The sequence below is a fragment of the Fukomys damarensis genome, unplaced genomic scaffold, assembly GCF_012274545.1.
Source record: "Fukomys damarensis isolate Sample0158 unplaced genomic scaffold, DMR_v1.0_HiC HiC_scaffold_27, whole genome shotgun sequence".
NCBI lineage: Eukaryota > Metazoa > Chordata > Mammalia > Rodentia > Bathyergidae > Fukomys > Fukomys damarensis.
Window position 1 is genome coordinate 16,784,433 of NW_022900939.1, and position 18,011 is coordinate 16,802,443.

The following is an 18,011-nucleotide window of genomic DNA, read 5'->3' on the forward strand; positions in this document are numbered from 1 at the left end:
GGCTGCGTAGTGAGTTCAAGGCCAGAATGGACTACACGGCAAGACCTTATTTCAAAATAAGAAAGGAAAGGGCATGATCAATTTTAATCGGGTTAGTCGATCAAAGATTACCAGTTGGTACGAGAACCAAGGGATGAGTGACTGATGAAGAACTTGATTTTCTTCTTCCGAAGGATATCGCATAGATTTATTTCCGTTTCCAAGGGCGGAAATAGATAACAGGCTGGGCTTTGCGACACATGCCTGCAATCACAGCACTGTGGAAGGCTGAGGCAGGAGGACCACAAGTTAGAGTCATTCTGGGCAAGTTAGTGACTCAGGGAGACCCTATCTCAAAATGTAAATGCGGAGCCAGGAATGGTGGCGTAGTCCTATAGTCCTAGCCCTCTGGGAGCCTGTGGGAAGCAGGAGAATCGCAAGTTAGAGCCCAGCCCTGGCAGTTTAGTGACCTAATGAGACCCTGTCTCAAAATAAAAGGAAATTTTAAAAAGGGCCGAGGATGTAGTTCAGTACAAAAGACCTGGGTTCAAGCCTCTGTACCGACAAAACAAGACAAAACAGAATATGGCACAGTTTGGAATCAGACTGTGTCTACCCGAATCCAGTCATAAATCTTTTTTTTTTTTTTTCAATGGACTCTATGGGTTCTTGTACAGGGAACTCGTGGAATGGCACTATGAGGAAACAAGACAAATCCCTAACCCTGAATATTCTAAAAGACAACCATTTTGGTCTCTTGAACAAATAGATGTTGTGAAAGAAGGAACTTTTCGGTTGAAAGAGAACCCTAAAGCCAAACATAAGGTATAGTTCTGAATTTACTCTTATTTATTTACCACAGCACTGGGCATTGAATCTGAGACATTCACACTGAGCCACATCCCCAAGCCCCTTTCACTTTTTTATTTTGAGGCAGGGTATCACCAAGTTGATAAACTGCCCAGGCCAGACTTGAAATTGAGATCCTCGGCCTCAGCCTCCCAAAGTGCTGGGAGTACAAGCATGAGCCACCTTGCCTGCTGGCTCTTAATTTAAAGCAGTTTTAAAGGAAATTTGAGGGAGAATTGGAAAAATTTGAATATGCCCTGGATGTTAAGTGTTATGTTGGCTAGGTAGGAGACTGTCCTTGTTTTTTTGTTGCTGTTGTTGTTTGTTTTTGAAATGAAAAGCATAGCAGTCTGAGGCAAAATGTCATAGTGCCAATTTATTTAGTGCTAGGGATTCAACCCAGGGCCTTGTGTGTGCCAGACAAGCGCTTATATATATTTATTTATTTAATTTATTTGAGCCAGGGTCTTCCTATGTAGCCCAGGCTGACCTTTAACTCATGGCAATCCCCCTGCTTCGGCCTCCTGAGTGCTGGGATTGCAGGCGTGCGCCACCACGCCCTGCTGCCAGGCACGTGGCTATCCATTGATTTATTTTCTTAAAAATAACTTTTGGGGGTTGGAATTTATTAAGGTCGAATTTTTTAAAAGGCCAAAAGTGAATGCATCAGGCAAAGGAATATATACCCCTTGGTGCTGGAGATGAAGCCCACGGCTCGTGCTATCTCTAAACTACAACCCTAGTCCGTATTTTTTAGTTTGAGGCGGGGTCTTGCTAAACTGCCCAGGACCAGGCTCTAACTTGGGATCCTTATTGTTTCTTGGTTTGTTCTGTTTTCCTGTTTTATGTTTTTTTCTGAGACAGGGTCTCACTATGTAGTTTAGGCTCGCTCTGAGCTCACTGTGTAGCCCAGGCTCCCTCGGCCTCCCAAGAGCTGTGCTTATTTATAGATGTGCGTCACCAGGCCTGCTGGTCCTGATGTTTTCGCCTCCTCCATAGCTGGGATCACAGGTGTGCGCCCACCACGCCCCACTCAAGAGAAGGATATTTTATCATTTGTCATGATGAGACTCTTTACATCAAAACGTTTTCACTTGGAAAAAAATGAAGTTGGGATTTCTATTGGAAAAAGATAAAAATGCGCTCATACCTCTTGCTATATAGCAAAATAAAATCTGTATGTATTACAGATTCAAATTGCACGCCTGTAATCCCGGCATCCAGGAGGCTGAGGGAGGAGGATGACCAATGACTTGAAGCAGCCTAGGCTACACAGCGAGACCTTGTCTAAAAAAAAAAAAAAAAATCATGGATGAGTTCTTTATAACCTAATGGTGGAGAAATTAATATTATCTTGGACTCAAACTTATTCTGGTACTTGAATCCAGGACCTTGCACTACATAAAAATTTTTAAAAAATTAATCTTCTTACTTGATAAAAAATTAATTCTGCCCACCACTCCAAAATCATAAGCATAATTAAACATAAATGAGAAATAAGGATGAAATATTTGCAAGCTACATAAAACTCAAGAGTTGATCCTTCTACTATAGAGAAATCAAAATACTTTTTTTATTTTGTTTTGTTTTGTTTTTGTTTTTTTGAGACAGGGTCTCACTATGTAGTTGAGACTGACCTGGAACTAACTGTGTAGCCCAGGCTGGCCTTGAACTCACAGCGATCCTCCTGCCTCAGCCTCCCAAGTGCTGGGATTCCAAACAATGCACTACGTGGCTCACTGCTATTTCTTGAGATGAGCTCCAGTCTTCTGTGTTGCCTTTGAAACTGTCCCAGGCTTCAGTGCAGACTCTCTAGCTTCCGTTACAGACGCCAATGAGACTGCAGTGATCTCCAGATCTGCCCCCTTTGCCTGGATTATTCAGCTCTCCGGAGAGCAGACAGCCCTTTTGCACTACTCCACACCCGACTCTGCAGGCAGCTGTTGTAAGCCTCCCTTGCAAATTGCATCTGTTTTTCTAGGGACTGACTGATGCATATTATTTGTATAGCAATGAAGGAAAAAAAAAGTCAACATAGAGTAGCATTGCTTCCAGACCCTTAATTAAGTCAGAGCCAAACACAGTGGCACATGCTTGTAATTCCTGTACTCTGAGAGGTTGAGCCAAGAGGAGTGACTGAAGGTCTGAGCCCATCCTGGGCAATTTAGACACTTGGGGAGACCATGTCTAAAAAAAAAAAAGCTTAGGAGATGCTAAGTGGGAAAGCCCTGGATTCAATCCCCAGTACTAAAGCAACAACAACAAAAAATTCTACTGTAATTGTATGTGGTCATACAGGCCAGGAATCCCAGCACTCTGGGAGGCTAAGATAGGAGGATTGAGGATTGTAAGTCTGAGCCCAACTTGGGAAGTTTAGACTTTTTGTCAAAAATAAAAAAGGAGTAGGGGTGTAGCTCACTGAGAAGGCCCTGGGTTTGCTCCATCCCTAGTACCACAGAAAAGGGGGTGGACTCAGGAGGAGGAGATCTGTCAGTCTGTCCAGAGCAGAACCTTTGCACAGGTGGCCAACGCTCCCACCCTCCAGATGAGCTGACTTTTGGACAGGACCAACCCATCAGTTCTTAAAACATTGGCAACCTCTGTTGACCCTCAAACCACAGAGCCCTGCTTGCAAACCACCCAGAGACCGAGACCATAGCCTGTCCCTTTCCTACAAGGCAGTTTAACTTCTGCCAGTGCCAACCATATTTCCCGAATAACAAGTGATATAATTGCCAGTCCCTTGGCCATTTACTATAAATATTGTTGTCAATTTATAAAACCTTGGAGCACATCTTTGAGATTGAGTCTGTGTTTTACAAAAATGCAATCCTAATTAGCCCCCAAATACATATGATTTTCTTTGTTCTTAACTATGCTGATTTTTAACCTGAGTGGACATAGGAGAAGAATGGAAATCACACAAATAGCTATCAACAGGGTTGGATAAATTTATGCTACCTATTCAGTACAGTATTACACAGATTTTTTTTTTTTTTTTAAGAATGCTGGCCATGGTAGAGCAGGCTTGTAATTCCAGGCACAGGGTAGGCTGAGGCAGGAGGATCAAGAGTTAAAGCCAGCCTTGGCTACACAGCAAGTATAAGGCTAGCCTGGTCTAAATAGTGAGACCTCCTCTCTAAAAAACAAAACAAGAACAACAAAAAAAAAGATGAAAAAATAAGCAAGCATAAAATTGGGTAGCATTAGGGAAGAAATAAGTTGAAATATATGTATTGGTCATTTTTGCAAACAAGGGCAGCCAAGCACGTAGCCCAGAGCTATAGTCTCATTGCTCAGGAGGCTGAGGTGGGAGCGTCATTTGAGCCCAGGCACTCAAGACCAGTCTGAGCAACACAGGTAGACTTCTGTCTCAAAATAAACAACTAACACTGGAAGTATTCAACTAGAAACTAATAAAAATAGTTCCCTATTGAGAATGAAATTGAGGGCGGGTGGAGAGGATGGAGTTGAAGTGAGACTTATTCAAGGCTAACATGCACACCAAGTTGCTAGGGCGCGCTGGTCTGAACTGTCGATCTTCCTGGCTTGGTCCTGGCAGTGCTATGATTATAGGTGTGTACCACCACGTCTGGTTGTCAACTGGACATATTTTTTCCCCCAATTGGACATATTCTAAGAGGGGAAGGCCAGAAGTGTGGTGGCGCACGCCTGTAATCCCAACACTCGGGAGGCTGAGGCAGGAGGATCACTGTGAGTTCGAGACCAGCCTGGGCTACACAGTAAGATCCAGGTCAGTCTCAGCTATATAGTGAGACCCTGTCTCAAAAAAAAAAAAAAAAAAACCTAAGGGGGGAAAACTTCAAATAAATCTTAACCTCACTCAGTAAATGTAATTATTAATATTTTAATTCTAACACTATATTTTATTTTGGGGGCAAGAGACTGAGCTGATAACTGGGATCCTACAGACGGCATACAACAGGTTATATGGTGACAGTAAAAATTAATATGGGCTTGATTTTGGGGGGGGTGGTAGTACTGGGTATTAAACCCAAGGCCTTCACACTGAGCTATATCCCTAACTCTTGTAAAATTTTTATTATTAGATGGGGGCTCACAAAGTAGCTAAGTTTCCCAGGATGGGCTGAATTTGCAATCCTCTTAATTCAGTCTCCTAGAGTGATGGGATTACAAGTGTGAGTGCCACCACGTCCAATTATTACGGCTTTGGGCTTTATTTGCTCCTCCCACCTCCAAGTAAAGTAAAAAGTGATAGCTGCTAACATACAAAACTTTGACTTTTTTTTTTTTTTTTGAGACAGGGTCTCACTATGTAGTTGAGACTGACCTGGAACTCACTATGTAGCCCAGGCTGGTCTCGAACTCACAGCGATCCTCCTGCCTCAGACTCCGGAGTGCTGGGATTACAGGCGTGCGCCACCACGCCCGGCTAAACTTTGACTCTTTTATCTCTCAAATTCGGGCAGCGTTATCAAAATAAACCCTAGCATTGCTCCCTAGGATGGTCACTTATTCGGAGCCAAAACGGTAGGCAGTCAGCTTCAAAGGTAAGGAACTCGGGTCCACAGCTTGCTACGAAAAATTCCGAGAAAGCGCGGGAGCCTCGTAGCCAGTAGTTTCCCGCTTCCTAGCTAGTCGCGACCAGCAGGGTCACAGCCGCTGCAGTGCAGGGCGGTGACGCCAGCGCGTGCATCTGAGCCGCCCCCCCACATCCTGGCATCTCTGAGTATGCGCAGCAGAACAAACGACATGTTGCGCTATTGGCCACGCCCCCTGACCCGGAAGTTAATTCATAAGCCACACCTCTCTCCAGCCCTCAGGGGCGCAGCCATTTTAATTCATAGCTGAGTGGGCGGTGGCGGTTGGTTTTAGCAGTCGGGCTCCGCTGGGGCTAGGGGTAGCTTGACTGATTTAGGGGTTGTTTTTAGTTTAGTTTTTCTTTTCTAGCTTCCTATTGCCCGCTAGTGTGCACGTTGTAATTCTCTGAGGCCATGTCAGGCGACGGAGCCACGGAACAGGTGAGGAAGGAGAGCGGTAGGGCCTCGTGGCGACCTCTTCTCTCCAGGTCTGTGTTGGTCCGAGTTCTCCAGCCATGTTCACAGGCGGGAGTCGGTCTCCAATGAACACGAGGGTCGGGGTGCAGAGGAATGGTGGGGACGGGGGCGTAATGTCAGAGGTTCTGTGTAGGGCTTCTCTGTCTTAGGTGGTTAATACGAATACATAATTTAGACAGTGACCGGGAGGTTCCTTCGTCCTGTTTAGATTCATGGGCATAATCCATCTGGGGGTGTCTTTTATATCATTATGGTATTCAGATGACTAGGAAGTGCTTATTTTGACGTACAGTTTATCTTCAGCTTTTAAAAACTTGACCATGTTTGCTCCGTGTCTCCCCGACCCTGTACAGAAAATAGAGAAGTTACTAGTTTGGTAAATAATAAGAGAGGAAACTTACCTGGAGAGACAGACCCTTAAGAGAGTGAATGCAGGGAGAGGCAGTCTAGAAGTAGAGCGCGGTGGTGCTGAGGTTTGGGGGGATTTTGTGTCTTTCTTTAGCGTACGTTTTTCTTTTCTATCCACATTTCATTTTCCTTTCTGCGGCTACACAAACATACAATGTTGATAAAGCGAAAACAACAAGTGTGTTTTGGTCACTGCCAGGAAAAGTATTTTGAGTAGTAGATGTGAGTGACGTTTAGGTATTTTAAAATTCAGATTTTTAGATAGGCTTGATTTATGTCGTGTTCTTCGTATACTGTAATTTGTAGGGTGATATTTGACTTTTACTGTGAAGCAGGGAACTCATTTTATTAAATGTGTTTTTGAGCTTAGACCTGGTATGCTTAAATGAATACATTTTTTAGTTTAGGTTTTGCTTTCCCCTTGGTGAGTACAATTTTTAAAATGGAGACAGACTAGCCTACAGAGTCTCCGTTTCTTGGAATTTCCCATTGCCATAGCAACGAAATACACTTAGGTTTTAATTTTTCAAGTTCCCAGTTTATACCGTGGATGCTGTGGTTGGAAGCTGATAGAGATGAGGTAAAATAGAACTATTCCTTATTGGATAGTCTGGGAAACTAAATTTAATTATATCGGGAAAGTTGGGTTAAAGCAGTGTTTAAATTTTATGAAATGTTAGGATGTCCAGGAATGCAAAGTGTTTATTATGTCAAAACTTTTATTTTACTCACACCTTTTTAGGTGATCTTTACCATTTGAAAATAGAAAATAGAGTAGTATATTGATGTTTCATAAAATACTTTAAAAATTTGTAATTCTTAAATCTAAAATTGTAAAGACATAGAAGTATGATTTTGAATATCAAGTAACTTTTTGTTTTGTTTGTTTTCTTTTCTTTTTCTTGTACGGGGATTGAACTTGGGCCCTTGTGCTTTCGAGGCAGGTGGCAGAAACACTGAGGCTGTAACTGACGTTTTAATGTGAGGAATATGGATGGTCAGCCAGGTGTGGCGCATGCCTTTAGTCTTAGCAGTTGGGAGGCTGAGGCAGGAGGGTTGCCACAACTTCAAGACCAGTCTGAAATATAGAGTGAAACCTTGTCTCAAAAGAGGTGGGGGGGGAGGATAAATGCTGATGAAAATTTACAGGGAAAAAAAAAAAATCCCTCCTCTCAAATTTTTTTGTGCACTGAAAAGTGTAATAAAAACATAGCATATAATTTGTGAGCCTGAATGCTCACTGATGAAGCTTAGGAGGAATTTTTCCCCCAGAGGCAACAATTGTTAAAGGTTTCACCAGTCTTCCTCTAATCCCTCAGGGATCCAACCCAGGACCTCCTCCAGCATGGTAGGCAAGTGCTTTACCACAGTTACACTCCCAACCTCTGCCATATTTTCTCTCTCCATACTCATTTCTTGTAAATTAACTCATATTGCAGTCCTGTTTCAGCATTCTCTTACATAAGGGCATTAATGCTATTACATAATACTGTACCACTATCAAAAAAATTGCAGTATGCCGGTGATCTAGCTCAGCGGTTCAGTGGCCTGCCTTGCAAGCGCAAGGACCTGAGTTCAATCCCCGGTACCAAAAAAAAAAAAAAATTTGCAATACCATATTTCTGACATAATACATATTCAGATTTCCTGAGTTGTTCCCAGGACTGGTCTATGGGTTTTTTTAAATGTTTTTTTTAAACCTAAATATGATCTAGGCTCATATTGAATGATTTATTTGTTTGTGTCTATTAAGTAGTCTCTCCTTGTTGCTTCCTTCCTTCCATTATATTGTCTCTTTGAAAGATCTGAAAGTTATCTTATATAGAACTTAACCACTTTCTGGGTTTGTTTTGGTTTGGGACGAGTTTTTTGATGGTATCATTTAATTTGTGCCTTCATCTTTTGCACTAGTTGAGGGACTATAGTTAGATTTATCCTCAGCCTTTATAATATTCAGGTTAAATATTTTTGGGTAGAATAGCTTCAAAGCCATGTCTTGCTGGGTTATTTCACTTTAGTGATGGTTAAATTTGTTTATTTGGTTAGCAGTACTTTTTGTGACAGAGTCTAACTATGTAGTCTTGACTTTGGGATCCTGCCATTCTTGGTTTCACTTCAACTTTTTTTTTTCTGATACTGGAGATTGAACCCAGGATGTATGAACATATCCCCAGCATTTTCATTAATTTTTTTCTTTTGAGAGTGTCTTGCTAAATTGTCCAGGATGGGCCTGAACTTGTGACCTTCCTGCTTTAATCTTCCAGAGTGCTGGGATTACAGTTGTTTGCTGTCATTCCTGGCTCACTTTAACTTTTTAATGATACATTTAAAATACGGAAAGGAGGGCCGGGGATTTAGCTCAGTGGTTCTACCGCCTGCCTTGCAAGTGCAGGGACCCAAGTTCGATCCCCGGTACCCCCCAAAAAAGGAAATAAAATACGGAAAGGAGTAACGTAAGGTATTGTATGAGGTTCAATTTATAACTAATCTTTTTTCTTTCTTTTGTTCTTTCTATGTTGTTGGTGGTGGTGGTGTCAGGGATTGAACTGGGGATCTTGCACTTGTGAGGCAGGCGGTAGCACCACTGAATTAAAATCCCTGGCCCAATAACTAATCTTTTCTCCATATCTTCACTTATTTCCACCATCCTCGTTACTGTACTTTGAAATAAATCACAGATGTGTTATTTAACTGAAGTAGTGATTTTTTTATTATTTTTATTTTTTTAGGTTTTTTTTTTTTAAGTTTTTTTGAAAGAGGGTCTCGCTGGTTTTGAATTCACTATGTATTCCAGGCTGGCCTTGAATTTGTGACATTTCTCCTGCCTCAGTCTCTCAAATGCTGGGATTAGAGCTGTGTACTACCACACCTGGCAATAGTGATTAAATAATACTCAGTGACAGGATTTAAACTGGACATAGTGGCAGATGCTTGTCATTCCCCATTTATGGAGTCTGACACAGAAGGATCCCAAGTTCAGTCCTTGCTAGGGAATTTAGTGAGGCCCTGTCTTGAAATTTAAAAAGGGTAGGAACATAGCTTAGTGGTAAAGTGTTCCTGGGTTCAATCTCCATTATTCTCGAAAAAAAATTTTATATGATTCAAAACATAAATCACCTTAAAAGAAAAAAAGAGAATCACCTGTACTTTGCTTGGTGTGTAAGTGAAAATCTGGAGGGAAAGTGTGCCTAAAATAACCTGAAATCATGGATCATAGGGAGACTAAAATCTAGTAAGAAAAAAGTCAAAGTCTGCATCATAGATGCAATAGGAAATTGACAAGGGATGGGTGAGGTGGTGGACAAAGACTCCTGTGGGTATTTATGTTGTAGAATTCTCTTAGCTTTTTACTAGAATAGAATTTCCAAGTTTGTAGAGTAAACTTTAAAATATCTTAAATTTGTTAGTAAAAATGCAGATAATTGTTTAATTTTTAATTCTAAAATTTGTGCCCTCTGAAAGAAATCATTATGGACTAGCAAAATCATTACTAAGGCCTTTTCATTTTTGTAAGGAAGTTCATGTTTTATATTAATCTTTCTGAAGCTCCTTGTTATGGTTTTTGCCTGTTTAATGGTAGTAAAACTGTGTGTAGGTGTGTGAAACCCCCCCCAAAGCCCATCTGATTTCTGTGTTTTAATTACAGCTATATTTTTATTTTATATATGTGTATATATATTTTTTGTTTGTTTTGAGACGGGGTCTTGCTATGTAGTTGAGACTGACGTGGAACTCACTGTGTAGCCCAGGCTGGTCTCAAACTCACAGCGATCCTCCTGCCTCAGCCTCCCAAGTGCTGGGATTACAGGCGTGAGCCACCACGCCCAGCTCTGTATTTTTTTACTGCTTGGTTCTGAGCCCGTGCCCCGCCCCCTACCCAGTTTTAAGTGATAAAGTTTAACAGTTTTGAGCAGGGCCCCCCCACTTTTTGAGAAAGCCTAGCTTTGTAGTTCAGGCTGGCCTTGAACTCCCCAGTGATTCTCTTACCTCAACCACCTGTGTCCCAACACACCTGGCCTCAGCAGACAAATTGATCTTTATTGTTGATATTAATTAGGTAAACTGGACTTTAGAGAAGATTATGTGGCAATAATTGTTCCTAGGAGCAGTTGATCTGTGCTTAGAATGGTTTTCTTGGAGGTACAGCAGAAAGAAACTGTTAGGACAGATTCATTTTTTAAGTTCTTAGGTTGTTTCAGGGAATACAGGAATTTATAGTCCAGGGACACCTTTGAAAGGGCAAAGTCAGTACTCAGATGTTTGTACCTATTAATTGGACAATCACCAAAATCAGTTCATTGTGTCTCAATCTATTTCTCTTGACAGAACCTAGTTATGAACAGTTGGTAATTCTATAAGAATTATTCTAAAAAGGGATTTGAGTCAGCAGTCATTTAAACTTTAGATTTGTGGATGATTTAGGATATATAGTAAATATTGAATAAAATTGGAAGGAGAGAACTGTGCCTTAATTGATAGATTTTCTAGTGTTTGATTTAGTGAATGAGTATCTTTGCTCCTTTGGCTGAAAGAACCTCATCCTTCAAATTCAAAAAGTTAAGATTTTTATTTTTACTGTACTGGGATATCATGACTCCTGTATGCTAAGCATCGCTCTATCACAGAATTGCTTATGTTTTTACCCCTTTGTATTTTGTAGCCATTTGTTAGGGGATATATGAGCAAATTAAATGAGCAAATTTGATAGGTATAATTTATTTGAATCAAAACCTTATGTTTAGATTTTTTAAAAAGTTTTTTAGTCATTTCAATGCTTAGAATTTTAGTCTTTGTAAAGGTCAGAAAATGATTATTGCTTTATAATGTAGGGTACATGTTTAGTTTTGTTTAAAAAAAACCACCACCACCACCATATAGTTGCTTTAGTAAAGGAGCACAAAACTAAGTTGGCATCCAGTTCTAATGTGACACATGTCATGTAAAATATTCTTTGGATATATAAATTGGCTCAGTTAAGTTACAGTAAGAAAGTTTACAGACTGCTATTCTGGTCTACTTTTAGGAATTTAGGGGGAAAGGCTAACTTCAGAGAGAGACTTAAAACTTCAAATATATAGTATGTGCAGTTGTCTTAATATTTTTAGCAAAGATTCATTTAGAATGATTTGGGTCTGATGCCACCTTTGACAGTTTATGACTTTGGGTTGTTGGTTAATGATGGTTGTTAGGTGATTTTGATGTGTACATACATTATATAGACTGTATATACGTAAACAAACGTATAGCCTTTTAGCCATAATGAGCAAAGCAGTACAAGAATAAATGAGGTACAAGAGAATGATGTAATGAGGAGACATGAGAGAAGTTGTGAGGGCATAGCTGAAGTGGAAGAGTGTTTGCCTAGTGTGCGGGGAGGTGATGATATATGAGACTGCTTCTAGTCTTGACAGCATACTGGATTAGAGATTAGAGTGCACTTTTTTTTTTTTTTTTTTTTTTTTTGAGACAGTCTCACTATGCAGTTCAGGCTGACCTCAAACTCAGCAGTCCTCTTGCCTCAGCCTCCCAAAGTGCTGGGATTATAGGCATGTCACCACTCCTGGCATATAGTAAACTTTTTTTTTTTAATAAGTAGTATCCTGTAAAAATGATAGCATTGTTACATTTGTTACTATACATGTAGTATAGTAAATACATAAACTGGTAACATGGTTGTTTATCAGGTATTATATTTAGTAGATAATTGTATGTGCTGCAGCTTTACTTTTATATTACTGGTAACCAAATGAGTTTGTTTATACTGGTATCACCTCAAACGGGTGAGTAATATGTTTATTACTATGGCAAAGATGTCACTAAGCTAGTGAATGGAATTTTTCAGTTCTGATACTGTATTGGGATCATTGTAGTGTAAGATGTTGACTGAATTGTCCTTATGCAGTGCATGGATGTGTCTCAAAATGAAGTCTGTGGCTCATTGCATTGAGTTGTTTTATAAAAGTATAGATGGAGCTGAGTGTAGTAACCTATAATCCCAGCACTTTGGGAGGGTAAAACAGGAGAATTCCAAGTTGGAATCCAGCCTGGACAATTTAGAGAGACCCTGTCTCAAAATAAAAAATTAAGAGTCAGGCATGGTGGCTGGTGGCACACACCTGTAATCCCAGTACTCCTGAGGCTGAGGCAGGAGGATCACTATGAGTTTGAGGCCAGCCTGGGCTACATAGTGAGTTCCAGGTCAGTGTCAACTCTATGATGAAACCCACCCTGCTAAAAAAAAAAAAAAAAAAAAAAAAAAAAAGAAGGATTGGGGGTGTAGCTTAGTGCAAAGGCTCTAGGTTCAATCCTCAGTACTATAAAAGTGTGTATGTCCACTTACCAAACTATTGTAATCAGACTCTATGAGTAGGATTAAGAATCTTTATTTGAAACAGGTACCATAGTTGATTTTTATGTAAATGAAAGCTTGTAAACCAATATGGGGAGGAGAACTGGGCTTCTAAAAGTTGTTTTTAAACACATGCCTGATAAATGGGAAAAGTTACACATTGTTTGAGGAGAGTACTGATTATCCTTTTCCCCCAGCTGAGTGTGTGTGAGTGTGCGCGCATGCATGCCCGCACATATACACATATAGATTCATGTTATATCTATTACAACTGTTCAACTATTACGACTGTTAATTGGGGTAAGACTGTTCTCATTTGTTTTGTATCAGACATAATGATATATTTTTCAAATGAAAAATAGAATAGGGTAGAAGAAATACACTCAAATGGAAATTAGCAGGCAGATTTTTCATGTTAATTCTACCACTATTTAACTTTTCTTTCTCTCTCTTTTCTTTTGGGTCTGGAGATTGAACCCAAATCCTTTACACTGATCCTAACCCTCTTTTAAAATTTTTATTTATTTAATTTTATTTTGAAACAGAGTTGCCCTGGCTGTTCTGCTAGCCATACCAAGTTACAGAAGTGTAAAGCAGTTCCAAGCCTATCACACAGTGGTAGAACACTTGGCCTAGCATGTGCAAGGACCTGGGGAGCTGGGGGATAAAAAAGTGAAAATGTTTTCACTAAATATTTCTGCATTGGAAGGTATATTTTCATAAAAAATATATAAACATTTAAGGTGTTTATTATTTTTTAATATTTTTTTCCGTTTTAACTTCTAGTATAAATATTGGTAGATAAAATCTGCATTCCAAAAATATCCTTTGTATTTTGCAGTTTTTGAGAGTATAAAGTGGTTCTTAGAAAAAAATCTGAAGCCAGCATGCCTGTTAATACCAGCATTCAGGAGGTTAAGGCAGGAGGATCTTCAGTTAATAGCAACCTGGGCTACATACAGAGTTCAAGTACAGATGCATAGGGTGACCTTGTCGTAATAAAATCAAAATAGAAAACCTAAGAAGTTTGGGAATTGTTGGAATGATGCTTAGGGTCTGTGAATCCAAGGTCATTTGTGAAGTTAGTTAGCTTTGCATAACAAGTAACAGCTTAAAAATGGAAAGTGACAGGTAAGCCCACAGGCTGGGAAAAAGTTTTTGCATATTTTGTCTGTTAGAGACTTGTGTTTCTAATATATATAAAGGATTATTGGAATTCAATAATAAAAAGAGCCCAATTTAAAATGAGCAATAGGCCTGAGTAGAAACTTATCCCAGAATACAGAAATGGCCAATAAGACTGTGAAAGAGATATTGAATGTATATGTAAACCCAAACTACAATGAGATAGCTACCATTTCACATCCACGAGGATGGCTGTAATCAGAGTGGGTAATGTACAGTGTTGGTGAGAGTGTGCAGAAATTGGAATCCGCTTACTTACCTGCTAATGGTAACATAAAGTAGTCCAGTCACTTTGAGAAAACAGACCGTTCTTTTATATTAAACAGTTACCACATGATTTAGCAGTTCCTTATATCTAGTAAAAAAGACTATACAAAATGAACTCCACTAAAGAACTTTATACTATGTTATAGTAATATTCATTAATAATGAAAACAGTGAAACTATTCCACATTCATCTGCTGATAAATACACAAAAGGTAGGATATCAGCCTGGTGTGGTGGCACATACCTGTAATCCAGCACTCTGGGAGGCTAAGGTAGAAGGACTGTAAATTTAAGCCCAGTCTAGGCAGTTTAGCAACTTGGCGAGCTCTTGTCTCAAAATAAGTAAAAAGAGCTGGGGATGTAGCTTAGTTCAAATGTCCTGGGCTCTATCCCCAGTACCATTTTTTTTTTAAAGCAGACAGTGATGCATACTTGTAATCCAGCACTCTGGAGGCTGAGGCAGGAATATTGCTGCAAACTCAAGACCAGCCTGGACTACATAATGAGACCCCCATCTCAAGGAAAAAAAAACCCAAACAAATACAAAGGCTAAAACAAAAGTACTTGATTGATGCTACAACATGAATTTTAAAGATTAATTGAAAACCAGAAGCAAAATGTCTCATTTATAGAAAGCATTGAATTGTATATTTTAAATGGGTGTCTCAGTAAAACTGTTACAGAAAAAGAACTTTAAAGGGCTAGCATATAACACACTTCTGCAGACATGTAGCCAGTTGTATGTGTGTTATTCACAGAGAAAAAATAATTGGTAATGTACGCTTAGCTTTTGTTTTATTCCATCCTGCTCCCCATTAACACCACCTGAAGTTATAGTGGAATCTTGAAGTCTTAGAGGTTATGGAAAGGCAGAAGCTGGATTTTGATAATTGCTTCCTCTTTTTATTTTCCCAGAGTAGAGTTTGAAGCCAGTGGTTTATACATGCTAGGCAGGCACAATCTACCACTGAGCTAAATCCACAGCCTTTTTATTTTGAGATAGAGTCTCTCTAAGTTGCCCAGCCTGGCATCAAAGTTGAGATTCTCCTGCCTTAGCCTTCTCAGAAGCTGGAATTGCAGGCCTGCACCACCTACCTGGCTTGATAGTTTCTTATAATAAGTTGTTGGCATGGAAGCACGGCACACCCAATTTTTAACAGCTGAGCACTGAACCCTTACCCTCTGAGTTTTCTTATAGCGATCTATTCCTTTGCTTTAGCGCAAGGGTCAGAAAATAGTAATAAAATTAACTCCTTATGGAGGTTATGTCTTTTTTCTTAAATAGATACAGGGAAACTGATTTTTCTTTTTGTCATATAGCAGCAATAAGGTAAACAGTCAGAAGGCAAACATGCTATACTCTCAACCTTGGTCACTGTTTCATAACTGATAAAAGGCTTTTTATTGTGGGAATTAAATGTGGCTATAGCTTGCAGGTTGTATTCTTGGCTATTTTGGTGAGCTTCCATTGTTAGTGCAGTTGATTGAGAACTATTTATATAGATTTTTAAAAGAACATTTACTATATCATTGGTCAGGGAAAAAATATGAAACTGTTGGTCCTAATGGTCTTCCAGATGTCAGATGTCTGGTAGAATTTTAGGGACTCCATGAAATTAAAAAAAACTTTTTACTAATCTATGGGCAAAATAAAAAAATTTTATTAATGGAGCCCAGAAACTGATAGTAATGTTAGAAGCACCTGTGGCTTTTACATTAAATATACAAAATATTGCTTGCATTCATCACTGATGTGGCCACTAGTGCTTACTGCTTAATGTACTAAGTATATAGTACTATATGTAAAACTTTGTTACAGAATATTTTATAATTTCAGTAAAGCAGGTTTATTTGATATTCTTAGAATTTTAAGGTTATTCTGATAAAAGAGCCCATAAACTTCAGTAGATTGCGGAATGGTTCTGTGATACCAAAAATGGTTACCTATAGAGTCATGGTTTTCAGCCAAGGGTTTGGCTAGAACCACCTGGAGACTGATGGTACATACATTCCTGGGGGAACCCTGAGTATCATTTTAAAGCCTCCTCTCTCATGTCTTTCTAGTATACTGCCAGGGTTGAGAATTTTAAAGTGATTAGCATATTATAGAGACTTACATGTTTTTTCTGTGTCTCTACTTGATCAAATATTAGTCTTTTCTTCTGAATTTCTTTCTTTGACATATTATGCAGTAATGCATTATTTATTTGGTAGGTTGATTTTTGGCCAGGGAAGTCTTACACTCCAGAATACCACCCATGGGCACTGGAAGGAAGATAGTTACTTCAGTTGTCTGAGTTTCTTGGTTAAGTCCTATAGTGCTTGTCATTGAACCCAGGATCTTGGTTGTGCTTGGCGAGCACACTGCCACTACACTATGTCTCCTGCCTCTCTAAACCTCTAAATGTAAAATTGAACATCCTTATAAGATTATGTGTGAGTGGGGGGATATGGCAGTAAACCTCAGCAGTGATTTTTCTCATCAATAGTCACTTCCCCTTCTGAGAGAACAAGCGATAAATCTTAGAACCAAGAGAAAAATGACCATCCTTATAATTCAGTAATGCATGTAAGACATTATCAAGATTATTCTAGAAACTTGAGCTTCTGATCTGCTAAAAGAAATCCAGAGCTATATCTAGTAGAATTCTTTGTACCTTTGTCCGTTGTCACGTATCACAGTGATTTTGGTTTTGCCCTTACTCTTTTTCTGCACTTTGTTGAATCTTCTCATCTATGGTTTCAGGTCATTTTAAGTACTCTTTTCCTCTAAATTTTCCCTATTAAGATAAATATTATTGACTCTCCCCTTTTTTTGGTATGGAACCCACATCTCCACTAATTAAGCACTTGCCCTACCACTGAGCTACACTCCCATGGGCCCCACCCTTTCCACCCCTTTTTTGTTTTGCCATACTGGGAATTGAACCAATGGCCTTTGCACTGGGCAAGGCTCCCACCACCTCTGCCACCCCTTTCCAAATTTTTTATTTCAGGACAAGGGCTCCCACGGTTGCCTCTACTAGATTCAAATTTGAATCATCTTGCCTCAGCCTCCCAGAGTGCCAGTAGGTTTGCACTACCATGCCCAGCTTACCCCTAGTCTGTTTTATTTTTTGGTACCAGCAGTCGAACTTGCACTTAGAAGCAGGCAGCACCACTACTGAGCTAAATCCCTGGCCCTAGCCTGTTTTATTGTTAAGGAAAAGAGGTTTTGGTTTTTTTGTTGGAGTTTTTTGTTGTGTGTGTGTGTGTTTGATTTTGAGACTGTCCCGCTGTGTAGTTTTCACTGACCTTGAACTTTGTGTAGCCTAGGCTCCCCTTGAACTCAGCAGTCCTCCTGCCTCAACCTCCTGAGTGCTGGGATTACACACGTGTGCCACCATGCCTGTCACTGGTTCAAAACTTTAAAAATTATTAACACAGATTAACACAAGCAGTTGAATTATGTTTTAGTTCCTGTATCAGTTTTTTGGTTGGTTTGTTTGTTTTGGTACCAGGGATTGAACTCAGGACTTTGGGTTTGCAAGGCAGGCTGTGGCTCACCATTTAGCTGAGCTAAATCCCCAGCTCCTATATCAGTTTTACTTCTTAATTTACTAATATCATTTTATAGTTGGTATCACAAATTCTCGTTTTCTTTTTTTAAATGTTTTTTGCTTGTCCAAGACATAAACCCTTTGAAAGAAGTCTTTATTTTGTTGTATCCCAGGAACCCTTCAACCTTTCGGGTACATACTAGATACTGAGCAGTTAAAATCAGAGCAGAGGGCTATACAGTATGAAGAAGAATGTGTGTGCGCGTGTGTGTTTTCTAATTGGCCTCACTTTAAGCCTAATACAAAGATTGTATCTTATTACTACGTGCTCTGCCTTGTTATTTTTAATGACTACAAATCCCATAATTTATTTAACAGGTCTTTTTTTTTTTTTTT

The 18,011-nt window shown here is 39.6% G+C and overlaps 1 protein-coding gene across 1 annotated transcript in view; it reads left to right on the top strand.

Annotated features, from left to right (window-relative positions):
- Positions 1-5,596: 5,596 nt before the first annotated feature.
- Cstf3 (cleavage stimulation factor subunit 3) overlaps positions 5,597-18,011 on the top strand; it is a 74,875-nt gene continuing 62,460 nt past the window's right edge. Inside the window, exon 1 of the mRNA XM_010612642.3 lies at positions 5,597-5,831. Within this exon, the coding sequence (XP_010610944.1) occupies positions 5,805-5,831 (27 nt within the window). The 5' untranslated portion in view covers positions 5,597-5,804. The remainder of the gene's footprint in view (positions 5,832-18,011) is intronic.